The 24526-nt window shown below is 41.0% G+C and overlaps 2 protein-coding genes across 6 annotated transcripts; one reads left to right on the top strand and one right to left on the bottom strand.

The window, feature by feature from the left end:
- Nucleotides 1–1080: 1080 nt before the first annotated feature.
- csnk1db (casein kinase 1, delta b) lies at nucleotides 1081–12820 on the top strand. 2 transcript variants are annotated; one of them, XM_029527244.1, is made up of 10 exons: nucleotides 1081–1530; nucleotides 4371–4481; nucleotides 4876–5024; nucleotides 5269–5497; nucleotides 5616–5786; nucleotides 5878–6026; nucleotides 6244–6412; nucleotides 6855–6994; nucleotides 7462–7532; nucleotides 11244–12820. In XM_029527244.1, the coding sequence occupies exons 1-9, from the start codon at nucleotides 1455–1457 to the stop codon at nucleotides 7492–7494; spliced, it is 1227 nt and encodes a 408-aa protein (XP_029383104.1). In that variant the 5' UTR covers nucleotides 1081–1454; the 3' UTR covers nucleotides 7495–7532; nucleotides 11244–12820. The 2 variants fall into 2 exon arrangements, with proteins under 2 accessions (XP_029383104.1, XP_029383103.1); XM_029527243.1 differs by lacking the exon at nucleotides 7462–7532.
- Nucleotides 12821–12942: 122 nt separating this feature from the next.
- Nucleotides 12943–21268, bottom strand: slc16a3b (solute carrier family 16 member 3b). 4 transcript variants are annotated; one of them, XM_029527239.1, is made up of 7 exons: nucleotides 21205–21242; nucleotides 19307–19334; nucleotides 16043–16298; nucleotides 15816–15959; nucleotides 15105–15718; nucleotides 14734–14914; nucleotides 12943–14307 (listed from the first exon to the last, which is right to left on the bottom strand). In XM_029527239.1, exons 2-7 carry the CDS (start codon nucleotides 19328–19330, stop codon nucleotides 14006–14008), a joined length of 1521 nt encoding a protein of 506 aa, XP_029383099.1. In that variant the 5' UTR covers nucleotides 19331–19334; nucleotides 21205–21242; the 3' UTR covers nucleotides 12943–14005. The 4 variants fall into 4 exon arrangements, with proteins under 4 accessions (XP_029383099.1, XP_029383100.1, XP_029383101.1 ...); XM_029527240.1 differs by lacking the exon at nucleotides 19307–19334 and having other exon boundaries at nucleotides 21205–21268; XM_029527241.1 differs by lacking the exons at nucleotides 19307–19334; nucleotides 21205–21242 and adding an exon at nucleotides 20685–21180.
- Between the last annotated feature and the right edge of the window lie 3258 nt (nucleotides 21269–24526).

The following is a 24526-nucleotide window of genomic DNA, read 5'->3' as shown; positions in this document are numbered from 1 at the left end:
GTTCAAGCACATGGCAAGCACTTGGTACATGATGATTGTAAAAACAAGAGGCTCTTAATATGCCTAATTATACATTTATCTTGAGATTTTTTTTATAAAATGAGAAATACGTTTTTTAAGTTATTTGCCACAAATTTTTATGTGAATATATACATTATGGAAGTGATGGCTCCAAATGCTCCTCCTGTTTCATAGAGATGTGGATTTCCATAGAATTTGCCTACTTTGAATGTGTCCTTTAAATGGGATGCATGCAAAGGGGAATGCGAGCATGGAGCCTGTTATCTTATTTTATGTTCTCATTCTTATTATTCACTGCCAAACACAAAGGTTTGCTTTTAATTTAATCACAAATGCAGGAGTAAGAGAGAAAAGGTATATTTCAACACAACATTTTGTTGAAACTGGCCTAGATCAAAATACATTCTTCAATATTGGATTTGCTTCCATATAGCAGACAAAACATGACTTAAACATGTTTGTACTTGCTGTAGGCCTGTGCTACGGTTTAATTTGTGTTTGGTTGAATCAGCCCATCACGACACAGCAGTCAGCACTACTGTAATGTCATAATTTGTGTAAAGGTGGATATCTGTATGTGTTAATGGTATGTTGCCAGATTATGCACAATAAGTAGATATAATCAATTAAGTGTTGAAATAAAGAGTTAAAATGTTCATCAGCATTCATGACAGTTGATTCCACTATCATGTTATTACTGATGATGTATGAATGCATATGCTTTCTTCGGTAAGGGTAAGCTTTTTTTTTATTATTGTTATTATGGTATTGACACTTCTGCTGTGGACACCAACAACCAAAGTGGATAAAAGACAAAGTCAGAAGGAAGAGCACTGATGTTTGAAGACCACAATGACATGTGGCAATTTTGAATACGGTTTTCTAATTGATCAGGGTTGCAATTGATATATAATCTGTTGAGATTTTTTTTTCTCCTGTGTGTTTAACTGTTAGGCAAACGGGCGTTATCAAGATTTTCGATTCGGGAGGTGCTTCCGTGTTTTGTTGCTAGGGGAAGTGACGTCAGCAGCCGACGGCAGCAGCAGCCCCTACACGGTGGAGCGGAGAGAATTTGTCACTGGAGCAAGCCGGACGGAGGAGGGACAAAGTTCGCCAGCAAAATCCGTCTTCATCCTCTTGTCTTGGCCAACAATGAGCCCCCAGATACGGAGAACATAAACTACGCTTTCCGCACTACCGGGTGATACCGATATTATAGCACTTCGTTTCCCAGACAGATGGAAAAGGGATGGTGAAATTTGGATTGTTACCGAAGGAGCTGGGATTCTGGGGGGGGGAGGGCGCACAAACCGACCGGAGAAGGTGGGGTATTTTACCGTGTTAACGTAACCAAGACGTTTCAGAGCTGGACATTTAGAACGCGCAGCGTTAGTAACCCAAGTCCAAAAAAGAAACGTTAGCTAACTACAAAAATGGAGCTAAGAGTGGGGAACCGATACAGACTGGGTAGAAAAATCGGAAGTGGATCTTTTGGGGACATTTATTTAGGTGAGTGAAATGTCTCTTCCATCAGCTTCCTATGTCCATGAACTACCTATGCCAGCTATAATAATCAAAATGTAATATTCTTTCCATGTCCCAATTTACACCAAATTCACGCCATTCTCCAGTCTGACATTTTACGACCCAGCTTAGCTAGCCGAGTTTTCCTCATCTCTGCTAAAAGTACTGTTTGTAAAGCTGTCAGCTGTAATAATACTAAAGCGAAAGTGGATGGTTGCATTGCAAGTACTAAGTATACTCAGTTAGAATTTAAAAGATGTCAAATAAATCCAGTGAAGATTTCCTACTACTGGCTTAAGCGTATGTTATTGACAGAGTTCATTTCCTTCCTGACCTTCCCCTTCTATTCCGAACTGGCTTTCAATATTGGATGTTTTAAATATTCACAAACTGAAACACTTGCACTGGTGCATGTATTTAATGGGGCTACCTTCGTGGGATATATCTGTTATGTCATTCTGATATGGGCTCGAGTTACAACAGCCTTGATCAGCCTCTTATAATATTCATAAGCTACTTGAATGCATGACACTGTTGATATCTGAATTACCTCAAGTGCAGCATAAGTGTTGGTTTGACCTAAAGTTAATTTTTCAAAACTTGTAAGCAAAAGTAGTTTTAAGTCCAAATTCCTGCACACCCAAGCTGAGAGGTATTAAGTTTGTACTCGTTGATGTTCTGGCTACCCTTCCATATACTCTGCTGTTGTCCCCTTGTTCAAGCTTTGGCTTTTGACACTCTTTGCACAAAAAAAGCACTGCCATTTCCAGACATCAGAATGAAATTGGCAGGTTCTCTGTGACAAAGCACAAGTGCAGACCAGTGTTGACAGATAGATGTAAGGTACATTTGTCAGGCAGACCAAGAGTCCCCCCCCCCCCCCCCCCCAAAAAAAAAAAAAAAGTGTAGAGTTGGCATCTTTATCAAGACCTGTGGTGTGAGAACTTGAAACCAATGACGAAGATTAACTTTTGTCTGAATGTGTTTGTGGTTTTAGAGACTGGGCACACTTGCTTTTCCAGTTAACAAGGCAGTGATCAACTTTAAGACACTAATAACCTCATTTGCTTTCTTAGGAAACTTGTCATAAAAGAGTTGTTTTCAAGAGCCAGTTATGTCTTGTAATGGTATGATGTTGAAGGATTCCTGGTCACAGAGCCTGTCAAATGGTGCCAGGTTATTGGCACCTTTTTTCCTCCTCTTCTTTGCCAAAACCTGAATTTTTGTAGGATTTTGTAGCAACTTAATATTATTTTACTTAATATTATTTTTTTACTTTGCAAGGATATTTGGGGCTGTCCTGCAAGTCTGGCAGGTTTGGCAAGGTAAAATATATCAAGCAGTTACTTGTTCAAACGCCAGTATGTTTTACAAAACAAACAGCACTGTAAACAGTAAGACTTGTCAATACAATGGCAGGCCTTTTTTCCTACAGACTATTTGTCTTTCACTGCAACTGTGATAAGTCTGACACATCTAATATAATCAAAAAGTATTATCAAACTAGTGTATTTCCAGGTATACACAACTCTGTTGCCTGCACTTTACTGAGTTCAGACTTATCATCCACCACAATTAAGTTCTTTGACCCATTGCAGATTGAGCTGGAAGAGCTTGTTGTTGTGCTTAGTGGGTTGCCATTGACAACATGTTGGCTTTTTGAAGGCTTTGAGTGGCACATGGAGAGTGACAAGAGACACCTTCACACAATACAAAGTCAATGGAGAGCTCTTGATTGTTTTCCCCTCCGATGTGAGCAGGGCTTAAATGCCCTCTCTCTCAATGGAGGAAAGATGTGACAATGACGAAAGCAATTATAAAGATAAATGTTGATTGTCAAAAAGAGGAAAGCAGTTGTTCATTATTAAGTGAAATGTCTTTTCTCATGTATATTTATAATTGCTCTTTAACTATACAAAAAATATGTTTTATCTGATTACTCGATTAATCGCTAGAATTTTCTGTAGAATACTCGATTACTAAAATATTCGATAGCAAGGGCCCTACGTGACATCTGTGGATAGAGAAGTGCTTGTACAATATTTAGCAGCCAGCAGTTGTATAGCACTATATAAAAGTCCTGAGCAAATCACTGTGTTTGGGAAGGTGAAACTGGTTAATTATGCAAAACCAGAGTATAAACATTTACCCATTCATGTATTCATTTTAAAGCTGGACTATATATATATACACATACAATCATGCATACACACTTTCTCTACCATCTTTCCTTGTTTGTGAGCTAACAAGGGGCTCATGTTGTTACCCCTGGGAGAATAATGTCACACACCATCATGGCATTCAGAAATAAAAGGCATGATGTATGGTATCCAGTCTGGCTTGTAACATAGGCGGCTGAATACAACAATGTTGCATTTCAAATGGCAGGAATGGGTGAACAAGTGGGTGAAGTCGAGGTAATTTTGCTCGTTCTCAAATCCTCTAACGTAGAGGCCAAGCCCCAGTCCTATGATGCCAGATTTTTCTTATTGACACCAAAATGTTCGGCTCTGTAACTAACATTGTCCCGCGGTTTTGTAGCTTTTAGATAGAACAAAGAATAATACATCATAATACATTCCCCTTTTGAATTTGGAGGGTAAAAATATTTGATAGGTGATCTACTTAGTGGATTGGTTTGCACAGCAAGCCTGGGTTATCAAGGGTGTTGCAATCTGAATATAATAAATGGCACTCGGAAATAAGATAACATTTAATGAACTATAAAACATGAGCAATCTAAATATTTATTTGTTTTTTCTATTTTTGTGGGTGTGAAAGAGAGAAGAGGTTCCTTATTATCATGTGTGTTTTTCTTTTTTCAGGCACCGATATTTCAGTGGGTGAGGAGGTTGCAATTAAGCTGGAATGTGTGAAGACCAAACACCCCCAGCTCCACATCGAGAGCAAGATCTATAAGATGATGCAAGGAGGAGGTGATACATCAGCTTATACTGGAATTGTCATGTCTTACTGGACTTAAGTTCTGTTACCTCAACGCTAGCCCCTGAATACTCAAATTTCTTTCTTTCAGTCCTCTTTCTCATTGATTTAGTCATCTCATTTTTATCCAATTCAGTCTGCTTCTTTCATGTAATTGTGACACATACATTACGTCAGCAGATATTAGACTGACAACAGCAGTGAATCTGCTTCAAATTTACTGGCTTCCTAAAACTGCACTTCTGCAAATATTTATTTTCAAAGCAAGTGTCAATAGCAGTGCTGCAACATCATGGTATTTAAAGATAAATTGGGTGAAACTGCTGTAAGACTACACATTTATCATGTAATGCCATTAAAGTTGCATTTACTCCTGCGCTTGTTCAGTGGGCATTCCAACAATAAAGTGGTGTGGGGCAGAAGGTGACTACAATGTGATGGTGATGGAGCTTCTGGGGCCCAGTCTGGAAGATCTCTTCAACTTCTGCTCTCGCAAGTTCAGTCTCAAGACAGTCCTGCTTCTGGCTGATCAAATGGTGAGACTTCCCACATATTCACTACCTTTTGTCTACTGCCAGATTGCATTACAAATGCTTATTTTACATTGTAGATCTTTGAAAATGAAAACAGCAGTGGCTTCAGTAGCTCCTTTTCAATGCTGTGCCTTTTATAATGAAAAATGACAGGAAAGATAATCAAATACAATTTAATTAACTGAATAGTCACCAGCTTTTATTTGCTCTTCTCTAGTGACTTAGTTTTTCTTTTTGTCCTCCACAGATCAGTCGCATTGAGTACATACACTCCAAAAACTTCATCCACAGAGATGTGAAGCCAGATAACTTCCTGATGGGACTGGGGAAAAAAGGCAACCTAGTCTATATTATTGACTTTGGCTTGGCTAAGAAATATCGTGATGCTCGCACACACCAGCACATCCCCTACCGCGAAAACAAGAACCTGACTGGCACAGCGCGCTATGCCTCCATCAACACTCATCTTGGGATTGGTAATATAGGCCTGACTGCACATGTGGCTTAAAAAAATAAATAAATAAATAAAAACAAAAAGTTCTGTATCTAAAAAAGCAGCAACACCCCCCCCCCCCCCCATATCTCCCTCTACAGAGCAGTCGAGGCGTGATGACCTAGAGTCCTTGGGCTATGTTCTCATGTATTTTAATCTGGGCTCACTGCCTTGGCAAGGTCTTAAGGCTGCTACCAAGAGGCAGAAGTATGAACGGATTAGTGAGAAGAAAATGTCCACCCCCATTGAGGTGCTCTGCAAGGGCTATCCTTGTGAGTGTCAACTTCTTTTAGGCTTACCATATTCAATCAATATTAAACAAAGGCCCAATCATGAGAAATGTCTACTTTCTCTTTGTCACAGCTGAATTTGCAACGTACCTGAATTTCTGTCGCTCCCTTCGGTTCGATGACAAGCCAGACTACTCTTACTTACGGCAGCTCTTCAGGAACCTGTTTCACAGACAGGGCTTCTCATATGACTACGTATTTGACTGGAACATGCTTAAGTTTGTGAGTACCAGGCATCGTTGCTCAACTGAAGTGTCTTTTAACAAAGTATGAAAATTAAACACTACACCTGCTTAATATCAGTGAATTTGTGTTTTTTAATGTTGCATGTTGTTAGCCAAGATTAGCAGTAAAGCTCAAAGCACCATTGTTGCAAATACAACAGATTCTTGTCCTGCCAGTCTTGTTTTTACTGATTGCCTGCTGCTGTTGTTCACAGGGAGCCAATCGTGCAGCAGAAGAAGCAGAGCGAGAACGCCGGGACAGGGAGGACAGGCTGAGGCATGGCAGGAATCCAGGGGCCAGAGGAATACCTGCTATATCAGGAAGACCAAGAGGAACCCAGGACGGAGCGCCACCTACTCCGCTAACACCCACCTCTCACACAGGTCAGTTCCCCCAAGCCTGCAGTTACTGCATCTGCAACTGTGAGCAAGTTATCCTGATATCAGTGCTGTAGAGTTACCAATTCACAGTTATTCAAGTGTTTGTATTAGATATGTGTTGGAGTTTTGGACTATGTTGATGTCGGTTATCAAAATTAAACTTCAAGTTTACTGATTTTAGTTTAAATCATTTGTACCATATTTTAAAATAGTCAAAGCAAAGTTGAAGCTGTCTTTACAACAAATTTGATAAAGCTTCCTTTTTTTCCGGATGAAAAGATGTGGATAAACGTCATGGCGTCATTACACAAACTCAGACAAAACAGTAGTTAAGACAGTTTGTGCAAAATCTGAATCAATTATGGAATTTTAAATCATTCATCATTTCCTCTCAGAGGTAAACCATGCTGAAGGTGTTTGTTGTTCTTTGGTGTATGACCCACAGCAAACACGTCTCCTCGACAAGTGTCTGGTATGGAGCGTGAACGAAAGGTCAGCATGCGACTGCACCGTGGCGCTCCTGTCAACGTATCATCCTCAGACCTAACAGGACGACAGGACACTTCTCGCATGTCCACCTCACAGGTACAAGACACATCTGTGAAACTACTTTTATCTTCTATCTCAGTGTCACCAAGCCCACTACTATGATCAGAAAGAAGAAAATATATTTAATATAGATTAAACTGGACCTCACGTAAATATATTGGAGGGTTCATAGTAACCAGTAGCAAGAGGAATTAGATTTTAAAGTTCATTAAACATTATCTTTATTTAAGGCTGCGGTTTGATACTTAAAATCGCATAAAATCTTCAGTGAGATTATTCGGGATTCAGGTTTTTTTCAACGGAATGTACAGACATTTACAGGACCCAGTTCCAGAGCAGAAAGACGAAAATCTCCTCTGCTGTTCCAGCTCGTTCTCCTTATGTCTCTTGTTAAAGAGCAGTGCTGCCAATCACAGACAGATTATTCCAGTTGTGTGGTTGGTGCAGCACGTGGGTTCTGACTTGACATATTGGGCCTTCTCTCTCCCTTCCCCGAACCTCAGAATAGCATTCCCTACGAGCATCACGCCAAGTAGACGCTCGCCACGTCCTTGTGTGACGGAGGCAACAATGGGTGAGTCCTGTCCCGAAAGCACCAGGGATGCATGTATTTTAACTCCAGTTCTACAGTGGGCTTCTGTTCAGCCTTGGTCCCAGGATGCTTTGCTTCCTGTTTAGTCAGTTTCATCAAATTCTCTAAATAAAGATGGGCCACAAGGAGAAAAGTTGTAAGGGGCAAGTTATGAATCCAGTAGCTTCAACATCAGTGCAAACATAGTTAACCTGGAATCAGACATGAACACACAAAGTCAATCAGTCTTCAGTTAGCTGGACAGCACAGTTTGTGAATAAGACTTAACTGGCCAGTCGTTGGTGTCAGATTTTATGAAATCATTACAGTCAGATAGTAAATCAGCTGGGCTGTTAATTAAACAAAGTCTCAGTGAACAATCAGATACTGACTATTTTCTGAGCATTAGAGTGTAAGCCTCTTGAGAACTGGGGTGGATAATGCATCACAGTGCATCAGAGCCTAAGAATGTAAGTCCATCATTGCCTACTCAGGCTAACATGGTGTCCCCTAATCAGCTTTGTGCCTGTGGCTTGTTGCTTGCCGTGTTGGTTTGATGCCTGAGGCCTCATCGATCAGATGGTAGGCCATCAACTGTAGCACCCAAAGGAATTTACCTGCTTTCACCCACACCAATCCCTTCAACCTCGCTTCATGCAGTCCCTGTGTTATTTCACCCTCAGACTCCTGCCTATCTAGTCTTTTTCACTTAACCCTTGCATGAGATGAAGTTACTTGTTTGCAAATCAGCATTGAGCTTTCTCATGGCTGTGATTTAGAGCATGATATCAGTTCATTATTTATAATTATTTTAGTCAGTCTAAAATAAGCTAAATCATTCCGTCTTTTTTTTTATTAAAGATTGTCAGTGCACAGAGGTTTAAATTCAGGTAGCAGCATGTACTGTAGGTTTGTTGCTGGAAAAAACACTCATAATAGCCTACCCCATGACATCTGATACAAAGATACCCACCCACCTGATTGGTCAAACTCTACCACGGGGACTTAACAACCTATAGTTTAAAGTGTAGTAATTGTCATTGGTTCTGCTTTTGTTTCCTCTGAACTAAATGAAAGAAAGAAGGCAGGATGTGTGTATATTAGTGATATGAAATAATAATATGAATGATGTGTTACTGAATTTGTCTGTGTAAACTGTCAATTGCGTGCACAGTTTGAGGGCTGAGAATTGTGTTAGTGTGTTACACAATAACAATATCAGTCTTTGGTTTCCTTGATTACTTACAGTAGGGAGAACAAGTATTAGACACACTACCGATTTTGCAGGTTTTCCCACTCACAAAGCATGTATTGGTCTGTAATTTTTACCATAGGTACACTTCAACTGTGAGAGATGGAATCTAAAACAAAATTCCAGAAAATCACATTGTATGATTTTTAATTTAGAAAGAAACACAAGAAACTTGGGTGACAAAAAATGGACCAGACTCAGTGATTACCTTCCTAGCAACAAACTTTCCCTGCTCCATGTTCCCTACAGACTACAACTACAACTACAACTACGCCAGTGGGCGGTGTTAGCTATCATGTCTTTGGGGTCATCAGGTGGGAACCTTCTTTCACCGGTGTTTCGTCTAGTTAGGCCCACAACACCTCCAGAGGGCTAGACCGTGAACACTGGCGTCCCAGAGTCACCCCCCTAATGCCAACCATCACCACTCCTCACACAAAGACAATTATCTCAAACAGCACGACTGTCAACTACTCTGACCTCTCACCAACTGCACCAGTGAAAGCGGGGTGGGGATACAGACCCTGGTTCGGGTAGGGGAGAGAAATAGAAGAGGTGGATATAAAAGTGGGGATGTGATACAGACCCTGGTTCGGATAGGGGCATGAAAGTATAGAGGGTGCAGGAGTTGGAGGCAATACAAAATACAAACTACACTAGCAGATTCAGCAACTAAACTCACCTGAACAGTCCTATACTCAAACAAAACCAACACACCAACACAGGCCAACTCCCCTAGGCCACCCGCATGGTGTCAAACAGGCACAAACACAAAAAGAACTATCTCAAGCAGCACCACTGTCAACTACTCTATGATTAATTGATTTATTAAATTATTGCATGAAATAAGTATTTCATCACCTACCAACCAGTAAGAATTCCAGCTCTCAATAACCTGTTAGTTTTTCTTTAAGAAGCCCTCCTGTTCTCCACTCATTACCTGTATTAACTGCATCTGTTTGAACTTGTTACCTGTATAAGACACCTGTCCTCAGACTCCAACCTCTCCACAATAGCCAAGACCAGAGAACTGTCTAAAGACATCAGGGACACAACTTCACATGATGTCACTGACCGCTGTCTGCCCTGTGATAAAGTATGCGTTTATTACATTCAATAGCTATTTCTTTAATTTGATTAGAATCAATGTAGACTTAATGTGAGAAAATGATATCAAAATTTGATTAGAATCACAATGTAGATTTTACCCGAGTATATGATATCCCAACACATACAGGCTTTGTAAGTGGGAAAACCTGCAAAGTGGCAGTGAATCAAATTCTTGTTCTCCCCACTGTATATTTGGTATGAGCCCTGAGGGGAAAAAATGTCCGTCAAACCATAGTTGTTGTTTTTTTTTTTTTTTTTTTGGGTTGTTTTGGTTTTTTGTTTTTTTGTTTGTTTTTTTTTTTTTAACACGCCCCAGCAACAGCTCTGTGGTCTCCCGTTATCTGTCCCATCCTCTCCTTTTCATGTAAATCATTCTCAGTGTGACTCCTTCCCATGGACTCCAGCTCCAAGGATCACAGGGGCACACAAACACCCACACTATGGCAAGGTGGTGATATCCCATATTTCTTGACTCTTGTTCATGAGGTCTAGTTGAACAGAGTGTGAAACAGTCACTTAGAATGGGACTTTATCAATGCGGACACCATTTTAGGTCATTGTGGTGAATAGAAAACTGAACTTTAACTGGATTTCACCAATCTCTTTAATTGTACTAGATGTACTTATAGTCAAGCTATGCAATGGGTTGCTAAGATCGTGTTTTGGAGAAGAAGGAGCTGTGTTGTTTTTTGTGTGTGTGTTTGTTTTTTGTTTTTGTTATTTTTTTTTTTTATCCTCATTCACTTACATTGAGGAATTTTCCACAGCCATACCTGACATGTTAAGACTGTTATCAGACTTGACTTTGATGATGGTGATAAGTGTACTGTAGGTGTTTGTGGAAGCATCACAAGTGTCTGATCATTGTTGTACTGCACTAGGAGTGGTTAACAATTCACAGGCTAAATTGTGTTTATCTTGTGTCTGCAGCTGCTTCACAGCTCTGCCACTAATCATTCCACTCCTTGACTTCCTTTACTCCGTTTTGTAACTTATGTCTCCTTACACATTTCTTTTTTAATGCTTGCAGCCTTCTGACAGCTTGTTCCCTTACTCACAGCGTTATTAAAGCACTCTTTATCAAACGGTGTCATTATTATAATGTTAGCACAAATCACCCATCAATATTTAGAACCACACAGCACTTTCAGTGTGGATAAGGACAGTGTAGCTGGAATGTTGTTTTTAAGATATCTTTGAACTGCAGATAAAATGGTAGGTCTGTACATTTGATTAGAACTAGCAGAACGGTAGGTTGGTACATGCATGTGAAGCTCAGTGCATTCTGTGGTGTACATCATGTATACAGTTCTTTTTTTACCCTTCTGCTTCCTGTCATGTGTTTCTTTCAGATGGTGTCTGGTGCGCTGCCTGCTGGTCTCCATCTTCTAGCTCCACGATGAACAATGAAACCTGGCAGAACAAGCCCTGTTCCCTCAGAAGCAATCAGATTTACTAACACCACCACAACCACCACTATTAATTACTACAGCTGCCATTGGAAGCCAGCTTTTGACTCACTACAAACTGCTTTGACTAACAGTTGTGTTCCATTGCCTCCTTCAGAATCCCCCACACTACCTGTGTCTGCCGTGTCTGTGTTGGTCTGACCTTTGAAAACATTAAAGCATGTCGGACCTCAAGACCATCCTGTCCACTTTTTCAGGAGACATTTGGGAACCCCCACCACACATACACACACAAACACCATCTTTACCACATTGTGAACAGGTGGTGGTTTGTCCAGGGAAAACATGGTAAAACCTGCCCCAACTTTTATTCTGGAACACTGACTGACGATAAAACAGTTTGCCACTGGTACTTGTGGGAGTTTTTTTTTTTTGTTGTTGTTGTTGTTGTTTGTTTTCAAGCCAACATTTACATCATTAATGATTGCTAGTTCATACCTGATTATAGAACACCTTCTCTGTTTTTGCAGTAAGTTGTGTCAATCTGAACCAACAGAGCTTCATTTTCTAAATATGGGTAATTTTTGGTGTGTGGTGTTTTTCATAGGTATATGCTGTTTTCATTCTCTCCACCCACCCTTCACTTTCCTCAGTTTTTGATGATTCCCACCACTGACAGCTAGCTTCAGTAACCCTATAGCCATTTGTATTAAAGAAAAAGAAACTACTTCTTTGCATGTTTAGACTCAGATGTGGAGACCTGAGTGCTCGTTGAATCCATGAACATACCAAAATTATGCTTTGGTATTTGGTTTCAGGATTTTGTGTATTCCCCCATTAGTTTAAAATATGTTCTGTCTGTTCATCTGGTTTTGCTGTAGTGTCCAGTAAAGCCCAGCTCTCATTCTAGTGTTGTGTACATAACTACGAATTGGGCAAGGGCATCGGCTGACATATTGCACCAGATACCTTCACTGTGTACAGACTTTTCTTATTTTTCTTATCTGTATTATTTGAAGCTGTGAAATATTGTAATATTGATGTGTAAATGATTCCTCCTGCTCTTCTTTTCACTGACCCAAGGGCGGGTCTGGACACAGCTACTGCTCTTGCCATGAGACGCTCAGTGATCCTGCACCAGTCTTTCAAAGGACAGCATTTCCATGGTAATTCTTCCGTGAACCGGTTATAAACGGTTTCTAAAATGATTCATTATGAAGAACATGCAGTGGAAGAGCTGACTTTCATCCTTCCAGCACCAATATTTCAGGGGGGGTTTGTGTTCAGCTCAACTTGTCTAATGCTGTGATGCTGACAAACAACTCTGCCACATCTGCCAGACCAGCCTGTTGTAATTCATTCTCGCTGCTGCTCATTCTCTAGTCTTTGATTTTCAGAGCATTGATCTCTTTGGTCAGCTGTTTTACACCTGAATTATGTAAGCGACCAGATCAGCAAGAATTACTTTCACATTAAAGTTTTTTTGTGTACTTACACTGTAAATAAATGAATTACTTGTACCTTTTAGTGTCATAACTTTGTAATAGATTTGAATGAATTGATTTGTGTGGCAGACTGCAATGTGTGTAGAAAACAACCTTTCAACAATAGGTGGGAGCATGATTATCTGCGAACTAATGCTGCAGCTAAGCTAATAATCTGAGTCGCAACAGTGTGTGCATTTGTTCACCTCGATAAATTGTGTATGCTTTCTAGTGTTGGTCTCAAGACAGTACACAGTGTGAGCACACTGGTCACAGCATCTAATTTCATATCACAGCGTAACAGGCAGGCACTTTACATCAGTAAAGCACAACTTTACAGAACAGTGCAGACATTAGATGTGATATCACACAGAGACTGACAAATTTCAACAGGCAGCAACTGCATGGCATCTGAAAGCAGTACACAAATCTTGGAAGACACAGTAAAACAGACATTCCAACTGCTTTGTGATTTAGCCATCACTGGGCAGTCCAAGATGTTAAATTCCAAATTTTTATAGCCAGATATGACAAATTATCAATAAAACACTATTGCAACAGGAAATCTTAAGATCTGACAGTTGAGCACCAAGTGTCAGTTCTCCAGCCTGACAGCACCAGTCGGAACCACATACTCTGAACACAGCTTCTCCCAGAGCTTTCAACTGCATCTCAGTTCTCCTCAGCGGAAACTCTTGTGACAAGACCAATGGGAAATCAGGCTCTGAGGTGGTCCTATATGGACCAGAGTATAACTGGGGGAATCCTCTTGCTTTTTCTGCTGCTAACCTTAACCCTATCAAAGCTCCATCTGCTAAAGATGGCGGTGAAATGTGATTCAAAGCTCCACAAAGAATTTATATCAGATCCTTGGAATAGTTAAACCCTGAAGGAGAAATACAATGCTTTGAAAGGAGCACAAATTGGCTTTGTTCTAAAATTGTGTCTGAGAGGACTCTACATAGATGACTTTTAATCAAGCTGGTGTTTGTAACAACTGTGAACATAATATTGGATGGATTAAAGCCAGTCCAGGTGAATCCAGCCTGCATTGTATCCTTGATTTGAATTTGTGGTTTTCATTTACAGGGTAGCATTCTCTCTTAACACGCCCTGCTTTATTCCCCCTCACTGTCAATTTGTTTCTGCCTACCAATTATCATCACTTTTTGTTTTTTCTATTGGTGCAGTTTGTCTTTCCGCATCTCTCGGTCTCATTCCTTACAGCGATGTCTCCTCTCCTCCCTCCTTCATCATCTTCACCTTGTCTTCTGCACTCAATGTATGGTTCCCCTTCTGCTCTTCCTTTGGCTCCTCTTCACCTTCCTTTGCTTCTTCAGTCTGATTTAGCCCCTCTCTCTCTGATGCAGTCACAGCCATCTCCATTTTGGTCTCTTGATGGTCCTGTTTCATTTTGATACAGAAGAGGTTACCCAGAGCCAAAACCAAAGCCGACAGTGTGACCTCGCAGCCCGCCAACAGGAAGATGTACATGTAATTATGGGTGGCATCCAAGAGGCGACCTGGTGAAAAGAAGAATATTGGTATGATTGGTGTTAATTCTGCTCTATGTGGACAGATACAAAATAACATGCCTGCTAGCTAATGCTGAGAGTCATGGTGATGTAACACAGCAGTTTACTGTTTCATTCCATTTGGATGGTGATAGGGCAGTAGCTCCAGTGAACTGGTTAGAAATAGTGTAATTACATGTTAATTGAATAATGTGGGGAAAAAATTTAACTACGGTTCTATACTTGGAGGGCCCCTGGCAAGACCTGGACCTGGTTTACTGTTGAAGGTGTCTAAAAGCCTGGATGTCACCGGCTCTTTACTCTATCCTGATTGTCATCCAAGTGACCTTTTGTGATAGTGTTTCAATCCCACAGTAACTCCATCCATAATGCATACCCTGTTTTATGCACCATAATAAGACTCCATGCTCTAACCTGCTCCTGGAGGTCCCACCAGCACAGCGATAGCTTCCATCAGCAGCACCAGGCCAATGGCGCTGGAAAACTTTTCTGTTCCCACAATAGCCATAAGGACCTCAAACTGCAGTGCCCCCACCATGCCATACGACAAACCGAAGAAGATGCAGAAGATCACCAAACCTGTATAATCGCTTGCCTGCAAGGAGACGGATCGGAGAATAGGACAACACGGTTGCTGAAGGATAGTGGGGAGAACCAGACAACATCTACTTCAGAACCCGCCCCACCACTTCCATCCATTCTATCCCCATTCCTGGACTTATATGTTGGCAGCGGACAAAGGTGTGGAGCAGGGGTCGGCATTGAGCCCAATGCTGCATTGTTACCTGCGATCCTATGAGGTCAGTGCATCCGTTGAAGAGCATGGCAAAGCTGAACAGGTAGGTACTTCTGGGTCGTACCCACTTCAAGCCTGCTATAATTCCCGACAGGGGCCGGGCAAACATGTCCACAAATCCCAAGATGGTGAGCAGTAGTGCTGACTTTGTGTCCTCATATTTGAGGTTTTTTGCATAGCTGACCACAAACACAGGGGGCACGAATAAGCCCAGCACCATAATAGAGGCTGCAATTGTATAAATGACAAAGCCTATGTCTTTGAACACAGTGAAGTCCAGCAGTTTCTTCTTTGGCTGTGGTTTCTTTGTCTTCTCTTCGAGAGCTGTGAGGTCGCCCTCCTCTGGCTCCCGGTGTTTCTTAGGGGGCAAAAGGGGCCTCATAAGGGCACCACAGGCACAGCAGTTGAGCAGTATGCCTCCCAGTATGAGGAACCCACCTCTCCAGCCGTAGTGCAACTGGAGAACCTGTCCCAGTGGGGAGAGACAGCAAAGTGCCACAGGGCTCCCTGCTGCTGCCAGGCCATTGGCGAGGGGACGTTTCTCATTGAAGTAGCGATTGAGCATGATCAGGGATGGCTGGAAGTTCAACGCTAACCCCAGACCTGAAGACCGAGAAAATTCACTCAGCAAAAGACTGTGTAAAGGCTGTTGCATTCCTTGACATATACAGACACTTGTGCATGGGTATTGTGAGCAAACCTGTAATGACTCCTGTGCAGAGGTAGATATAAATGATGCTGTTGGCAAATGAGGCAAGAATCATTCCCAGCGAGGCGAAGAGCCCCCCAACCATCATCACCGGCCGACAGCCGAACCTGTTCACCAGCACGCTGCACAGAGGGCCTAAGAAAACACAATGAGTACACAGTGTGCACACGCATTTGACAATAATCACAAACACAGCAGCGGGCGTCATCTTTGTCCACCTGTGCCATACAGCATGGCCAGCAGTATGGATGAGATCCAGGCAGTGTCGCTGTACCCAACATTAAACTCTCGGATCAGTTCCTTGAAAAACACACTGATGGCCTTGGGGAAGGCATAGGAGAAGCCGGTGATGACAAAGCAGCCAACCAGTACTGCCCAGCCCCAGCCGCCATCTGGTGCCTTCACTCCTGGAGGCCCGTCGTCCACCACTGCTCCTCCCATGACGCTCTCTGACTGCTGTGTTGAGGTTGGTGGCTAAAAGAAAAGGTAAGAAGAAAGAAAAAGTGTTCCATATTTGTGTGTGCTGTACAGAAGGTGAGGGGAAAGGTGAGGGCTCCACAGAGCCCACCATAGAAAATTAAAAACAGGTTTTCTAAATAGTGTAGTTTCTAATCTAGATTCATCTAAGTAATAAATTGGTTCTTCTGAAGTATTTTTTTAAGTATTGAAGTATTCAATACTGAAGTGGGTCCTTTTTTCATCATTCAGTAGATACTTAAATGTTCAAAAAGACCCTTCAAATCATTCTGACCTCAAGACTTTGATGTTGGAAATAAATTTACAGAAACCTCAACAGTTATTAGAAAAGAGCTAAGGATGTGTTCAGACACAAAATAGTAGCCACTCTGGTCCCTTTACTCCATGCATAGATAGAGGGCGCCACCTCTCCTCTGTCTGCCCCTTACAACATCAAAGACATTAATTCGTGTCCAGGTCACAGGAGGTGCTGGCGTCAACCCCAGCTCACACCGGATGAGGGCGTGGTACACCCTAGACAGGTCACCAGTCCATCACAGGGCCAACACACAGAGACAGAGACAACCACTCACACTCAGACCTAAGGACAATTTAGAGTCACCAGTTAACCCAAACATGCACATCTTTGGACGGTCATTTGTCTTCAACAGTTAGTTACTTAGTGCTCTCATTTGTGATTCTTCACATGATGTATTAACAAACTCAGGGAAATTTTGATGCTGAGACAAATCTTACAACCGTTTTTAAAGGATAATTACACAATAACTCTCTCCGGTGAACTATTATAAAATTATTGTGTGGCACCTGCTCCTGTTCCTGGACCAGATGGACCAAGTGTATGACAGCCTTTGATCCTTAACGCTCACTGTTCATCACAGTCTGACACGTCCTCATTATGTGATAAATAAGATTTTCTGCTAGGTCTGTCATCAGACTTTTATATCATCCTTCTCAACTCCAAACCTGACTGGCATTAAGAAATTCACAAGCAGGGTACAAAGTCACAGACTAGATTTAAATTTGATACATTTTACGATTATAGTTTGGCCAAAAGTGAGGGGACAGGAAATAGGATGGGTGGAGTTGTAAACTGCAGGATGAGCATTAGCCAGCTGACTGCTACAGCAGCTCACAGAGTTCATTATAAAGCATTTTATCAAACATTTGCTCTCTTTAAGTCCTCTGTGCTGCTCCAGCTGCCTGTGTCATTTCTCTGTGTAATTCTATATGCTGGAATCTGATCAATATCATGATGAGCTCATATGAAAATCAGGGAACAATGAAATTTAAAGCTGGTATCAAACAGGTTTGATTCTGTTCTTTGGTAGTAACTTGACCATAACGAGCCTCTCTCTTCCTCTAATTCCTGCAAATTTTCAGACCTGCTATTATTATGCAAACTTCCTCTCTTTGAACTAACAGTAGGGCTTTTTTCCCCAATTTGGTTTTACAGAAACAGATTTAACTAAATTTAACTAACGTTTATATTATCTGAATCTAGGATGTCCCAAATCCTCAATCCAGAATCAGTTATCAGTGTTACCAGGTTTGTTTCTATAGTTCTAATAAGTGTAAATCATTTAGCCAATCAGAAGAGAGGCACTGATCTTCTGTTGAATAAACACGTACACCGGTTTGCCCAGTGTTGTGCATGTTCTACTATCTCTGTCCCATGTCAATGTCATTATAATAAATAATACTAACATAATTTATAAAGATAATCTTTGGATTATCTTTTTAAAGCTGGTATCGAATAGGTTTGGATCTTTGGATTATCTTTTTCTCATTAATTCATCTATTCTTCCTCAACTGCTTCTGGGTCGCAGGGGATTCTGGAGCCAATCCCAGCTCACACTGGGCGAGGGTGGGGTCAATCTGGACAGCTCACCAGTGCTCCACGGGGGAATAAAACACAGATACAGAGACCAACAACCACTCATACTCACACTCAGACCTACTGACAATTTAAGAGTCACTAATGAACCCAAACGTGCATGTCTTTGGACGGTGGGAGGAAACTAGAGTACCCAGAGGAAACCCATGCAAGCACGGAAAGAACATGCAGAAAGGCCCCAGACCAAACCAGCAACCTTCTTATTGTACAGCAACAATGCTAACTACTATGGCGCCGTGCTGCCCATTATCTTTTTCTTCGTAAGAAAATTTTCTGGAGCTCTTTATTGGAGCTCTAAAACATTCAGTTCCTTATGCAAGTGGTATTAGAGGCTTCAGACACACAAGGCACCTTCTTCTTAGTTCTTACTCAATGAGCTTCTTCACTGAGAGGATGCAATCCATGAAAGATTCACACCCACAAGGCAGGCACCGCTGCAGCCAGTTGGAATCACCAGTCATAAGGGTGACAGTCCTCATTAGCTTTGGACAAATAACTTGGAAGAGTCATTGTACAAACACACAGCAAATGCATGTACGCCAACACAACAACTTTGGGGTATCAAGTTAGTATACCTCCCTCAATTCCCCCTCCCATGCCCCATCATCTACACCTCCCATGACTCTAGAATGACCTATCTAGCAGTCTGCAGCAGTATCACCACCATACTAAAATAAGAACCTTACATACCATGCAGCACACACGTTGGAAATCACTCAGGGGTCATTTCTCACTCCTGATATGCAGATGAAAGGCACTCGGATGTTGGCCTTATTTGTGTGTGTGTGTGTGTGTGTGTGTGTGTGTGCATGTGTGTGTTGGTTAGGGAGAGAGCAAGACACTGGTGATTCTCCTATCAGAAGATTAACTCAAAGGGAGATGTTGGGGGACAGGAGATGATGGAATATTTTATAATAGCCAAGTTTCTCTGAAACACTAAGAAAACAGAAAACTAACTAAACATTTATACCCCCACCTGCTCCTTCAAACTTGCAGTAACTATTTGTCAGCTTGACGTCAGTGGAAATAAGCTGAGACCACATCATTAGCATTTCATCCCTGCTAAGTGAATATTGATAGCCCAAAAGTTGCATATTTAAAAATAACTTACATCTTTGCAGCCATTTTCCTGCATCCACCTGGTCAAAGAAAATACAATATTCATACTGTTTTAGTTCTGTTTTTGGTCTCTACCAGCTCCCGAGGGAGATATCTTGTTCACCAGCTTATCTCTAATAATAAAACCTTCAGACAGCAGACCCACATACAATACAGGTCAAGTCCATTTACATTCAACCTGTGTTGAGACTCTTGTCTAAACAGTTCACTGATAAATTTGAGGGTTAAACTCAGATGACCTGTTCCACCCCAATTACTCTTGTTTTCCCACACATGCAGCCATGCACATGCAACACTTTTTTTCTGTTAGCAGGCTGTTTAAATGACATTTAATGTCAGGATCAGTTAATTAGGTTAAATTCAAGGCAGCGACATCATTTCAACAAATCCAAACAACAACTGCCTTGTCTTTGGCCTTGGTTTGCCCCCTTTAGAGAGACGGCTTGTTTAAATGGAGTATCTGCCTACTGTTCTGTGCTGAGCAGGAAGGGATAAGTTTAGGGTTGAAACCTAATTGCCTCCCGGTTATGACACCAACCAGTCAAGTTACATCTTAAATCGATGAAAGTCCACTCTTATTTATTACGTGTTGTAAGGAATTTTAAGGTATTATTATTATATGCCATTTTTAGAACATGATTTCACATTGAGGTTGACCTTTGACTTTTGGAAAATAAATTGAAATCACCTCTGTATTTCATCCTACTGGGCACAAATTTAAAACTTCTTGGGCTGTAGCCAAGGATGTGTTTTGATTCCAAGTCCAATTTGTCTCCATCAGATATGGTTTTGCTGTCTGGGATGGAGATATAAAAAAGGCTTCAAGATGCTATCATTGGTGTTTTTTACCATAACAATTTATATCATGACAATGTGGAAACAACGTGAAGGAGGTATTATATTGCATTTTACTATTTCTTCATGCTATTCTTCTTTTTATGGCACTGACTGCTGGATAGAGTTCACGTCTCAAGTCTCAGGTTGTTGTGAAAGTCTGCAGCAGGAAAAAGGCTGTTAGTCACATGAGAGATTATCGAGATTAGTTGTGGGAGTTCTAAATATTCAGATATTTGTTTTATCAACATCAAACAACAGCACAGACAGATATATTATTTTTGTGTTTACTAACGCGCGGAAATGATGACTTTGACAGTCCTGACGTCATTCTGGATGCAAGAGAGCGCACGTACGCCTTTCAACGACTTCTACGCCATATCCACAACATCACGGAACCCAAATTTTCAAGGTTGAATAGCTGTCATGGTGGATTGTGAAATGGTGAGCGCTCTCTGTGTGAAAAAACGCAAGTGCTTTCTAATAGTCGATTGTCCCATTATCTACTGAGATGAATGACAACAGGCAGTTCTTACCGTTCACCGGCGTTCTTCTCAGCATCGTTCACTGCTGTCTATTTTTATACACTGTTTCCCCTTTGATAAGGAAACATTTCCTACACCGGAGACACTGAGTCAGATGCCTTGTTCATTCCCAGTGGCGGATGAAGAAACTTTCCTCCTTACTGCAAATCCAGAAAGATGCGGGAACAAACGGTAGCCTACGTGAGGACTGAGGCGTACGTCTCTTGCATCCCCCAGCTGACTAGATGACCGGTGCAAAAGTCACACGCGGCGACACCAGCAGCAACATCATCTGAGCCGAGCATCTCTAAAATAACAATAGTAATAATAATAATAGTAATAAAAACAATGTCCGTTTACATCTTCATGTCCGTTTACCGTTGGATCGCTACCTTATCTACCTGTTATTCTGAACGACTCCAGAAAGACACAGAGAGGCTAATAACTTAATCCACCCACGCTGTACACACCCACACCCCGGTGAAAATAATAATAAATGATGATGACAGAAAAAGCAGTCATCCCTCTGTACCTGTTGAGATGCTGTCGCTCTCTCTCGCAAGCGCCTTTGTGCGCGTGCTTCCGTCACTGTATTATACGAGGGCGAGCTCCCAGGAAACTACTGTCTCGTTCTCCAAAACTCCGCCCCCACCCTACCTATTTCACATTCTAACTCAGGAGTCGGTAACCCGAGGCTCGGGAAGACTTTGAGAAAATAATGTGAATGAATAATGGACATTTAAAATTTAAATGCCCATTATTTATTTAGATTTCATTCTATTCAGCTATTTTTCCCCACAATGTAATAGGTATGATTCTGGTGAGTTAGGCGAGCTTGTACCGCGGAACTAAAATGCTCTTCCTTACTATTGTGCCGATCAAAATATGCGTCTGTTAAATAAATAAATAAGTGCCCCACCTTGTTTGCGTCACCTGTTGCCGACAAACGTCGTGGCTTCCGTTTAGTGTGAATGGAGCCCAGATGACTCTTTTAATGCTGAAGGTTGTCGGCATCCAAAGAAAGCAGTATTCACACAATCTCAGAATAATGAAGCAATATGAAACGTATGCACTTTCTTCATTGGATGATGACATGTGATACTGGTTCTAGTTAAATGATGCAATTAGACCTGATGTAATGTCGACATCAGGCCATGCCAGGTTATGCCTTCCGTTAGCCTTTTGACCTTTTGTTAGTTTTTTTTTAACCCATCCTTCCCCGTGTCTTGCAACTGTATAGCTTTTCATTGGGATCATCTGAGATTGTGCCTACCAAAGTGCCACGAGATGTTGTTTTGTTTCTTTTTATGCGTACTATAAAAATAATTCGTACTTTATTTGTACTTCTGATAATTTTTTTGACACTGAAGTACACTTAATGTGAGATACTTTAAGACCTTTACTCAATTGATTTTCTTATGGGTGACTTTAACTTTTACCAAAGTCAATTTCAGTTATGGTATTTGTACTTTTTCTTTGTTATTTTTTCAAGTACTTTATACATCTCTGGATAAAAGGTAGAGAGTGTTGAACAAAAGCATCATAATTTGTACACTGGACGAGATTAGGAACCACCGTGCTGTTACCGTAGCCAGGGAACAATTTCACAGACGCACAGTTGCTATGGAAACACGCGTCCTCCAAAAACCGAACGAGTCGAGATTCGGTCGTTTAGTATAAATAACGTCGTGTGTCGTAACTTTTTAAAAGACCATATTATTACTTAAGGGTTAGTTTGTAGTTCGTTTGACCACTACACTTCGTGTTGATCGTGAAGATGAAGATTTATGGATCTAAACGATGCTGACTTTATGCGTCATGGTAAGCTGCCTGAGTGTTTATAGTAAACTACATTATAGTAGTGTATATTACTTATTCCACGTTCTTCTGGAAGCCGAATGATTACAGTTTTATTGGCATCTCGTAATGACAATTTTTATATCCTTCCTGTTATATTCTTAATCACTTATCTGATTGTGAGGGTATTTGTTTATTCATTATGTGACCACTTTTGTGCTTTTCTAATCTTGCTGTTACCTTTACCCTCCCTATAGAGACAAGCCATCTCAAACATACGTAAATAAGGCATAATATTATGACCACAGGCCTAATATTGCGTTGGTCCCCCTTTTTGCTGCCAAAACAGCCATTACCCATAAAGGCCCGGACTCCACTAGACTTCTAAAAGTGTTGTATTGCATACCAAAATGTTAGCAGCAGATCTTTTTAAACCCTGTAAATTGCGTGGTGGGGCCTCTATGGATCCGACTTGTTTGGCCAGCATTCCACAGGTGCTTGATTGGATTGAGGTCTGGGGAATTTTGAAGCCAAGGCAACACCTCAAACTTATTGTGCTCACCAAGCCATTCTTGAACCATTTTTTTCTTTAATTATTTATTTAGCATCAGTAATGCAGAATGTCCACACAGTGTGAAGACACAAGAAGAACATGGAACAGTGCTCACATTTTCCCTTTTTCCCCCAATGCACCCTCCCTATACCCTACTAGTGACTTTAAAAATTCGATACGATACCAATTACTTTTTGCATTAAATATTCGATACTGATTACTGGTAATTTCTTATTGGTGACTTTTTTCCTCAATCAAAATATGAGAACCCTTAAAAAAATCATGTCAAATACTGGCCATGTAACAACTTAATTGTGCTCAGTTCAAAATAAAAAGTTGAACAAATAATTCACATAAATATGAATTAAATAAAACAAAACACTTTCTTTGAACTTTTGCTGAGCAGCATTATTTTCAAAGCCATGAAATGATCCTGGCAGAAATGTAAATCAATTACCATCAATACCATACAATAAACAATATCTAGCATAAATATGAATGAAATAAAATTGTAAAAAACAAACAAACAACAAACATTTGAACTTTTACTTTGTCCAACTAGCCATACATTTGGTGACCAGCATAATTTGGTCCTGACAGAGATGTAAGTATAAACTTTTGTACAGAAAGAATGTTTATCAAAAAAGAATTGGCTTCTCAGAAATGCGAATGCTCCTCGCTGTTGTTGCTAGTAGGAGATAAACACACAACTTGCTGCTCTTCTGATCACGTGACTTGGATGGACCACTTCAATATGCTGCGGGCTTGTGCTTTCTTTTACGTCATGTAAAAGAAAAAAGTCATTTTTCAGACCAGGCCACCTTCCATTGCTTAATGGTCCAGTTCTGATACTAACACGGTCATTGTTGGCAATTTTGGCTATGCCCAGGGGTCAGCGTCTGGGGGCTGATGCGATGTGCTGTGTATTCTGACACCTCTCTAACAGAGCCAGCATTAACTTCTTCAGCAATGTGAACAACAGTAGTTCGTCTGTCCACACAGGCCAGCCTTTGTTACCCGCATGCATCAATGAGCCTTGAGCCCAATTTGTCAAATTCACTCAAATCTTGATGCTTGGTCATTTTTCCTGCTTGCAACTCATCAACTTTGAGGACAAAATCTAACAGTTGCCATGATGAACAGGTAATCAGAGGCTCCTATATGGATTATAAGTCATGGATACAGATGAATACAGTTGGATGTTAATATGTGGCAGTTGAATGGGTTATTTCTAACTGTTCTCTGTAACATGGTATGTCAGATGACCAACCACCTGCATGTTTGTCTTTACTGGGCTGTGAAGTAGGACTTACAACCTCAGTCTAATTCATTTCCTGATAGACAGTGTTACATGACTCAAGCTTCATCACAAGGCTCCTCCCATATGAATCATCATTTCATAAGATCAACAGCCAAATGAAAAATTTGATTGGTGTTAACTTTCCCAAAGGGCTTTTCAGAATTAATTATCCAATCTCCTCTCATTTCTGACATCCTGTCTCGA

The sequence above is a fragment of the Echeneis naucrates genome, chromosome 19, assembly GCF_900963305.1.
Source record: "Echeneis naucrates chromosome 19, fEcheNa1.1, whole genome shotgun sequence".
In the NCBI taxonomy this organism is placed as follows: Eukaryota; Metazoa; Chordata; class Actinopteri; order Carangiformes; family Echeneidae; genus Echeneis; species Echeneis naucrates.
This window is presented reverse-complemented; position numbering and strand designations above follow the sequence as displayed.

What these genes read in the sequence shown, in the direction of transcription:
- csnk1db (XM_029527243.1), top strand. Translation starts at nt 1,455, where the DNA reads ATGGAGCTAAGAGTGGGGAACCGATACAGACTGGGTAGAAAAATCGGA. An exon ending in TAAGATGATGCAAGGAGGAG is followed by an intron (nt 4,482 to 4,875) that starts GTGATACATCAG and finishes GCGCTTGTTCAG; the next exon opens with TGGGCATTCCAACAATAAAG. An exon ending in ACTGGAACATGCTTAAGTTT is followed by an intron (nt 6,027 to 6,243) that starts GTGAGTACCAGG and finishes TGTTGTTCACAG; the next exon opens with GGAGCCAATCGTGCAGCAGA.
- slc16a3b (XM_029527239.1), bottom strand. Translation starts at nt 19,330, where the DNA reads ATGCAGGAAAATGGCTGCAAAGAT. An exon ending in CTGCACAGGAGTCATTACAG is followed by an intron (nt 15,719 to 15,815) that starts GTTTGCTCACAA and finishes CTCGGTCTTCAG; the next exon opens with GTCTGGGGTTAGCGTTGAAC. An exon ending in CTGACCTCATAGGATCGCAG is followed by an intron (nt 14,915 to 15,104) that starts GTAACAATGCAG and finishes GTCTCCTTGCAG; the next exon opens with GCAAGCGATTATACAGGTTT.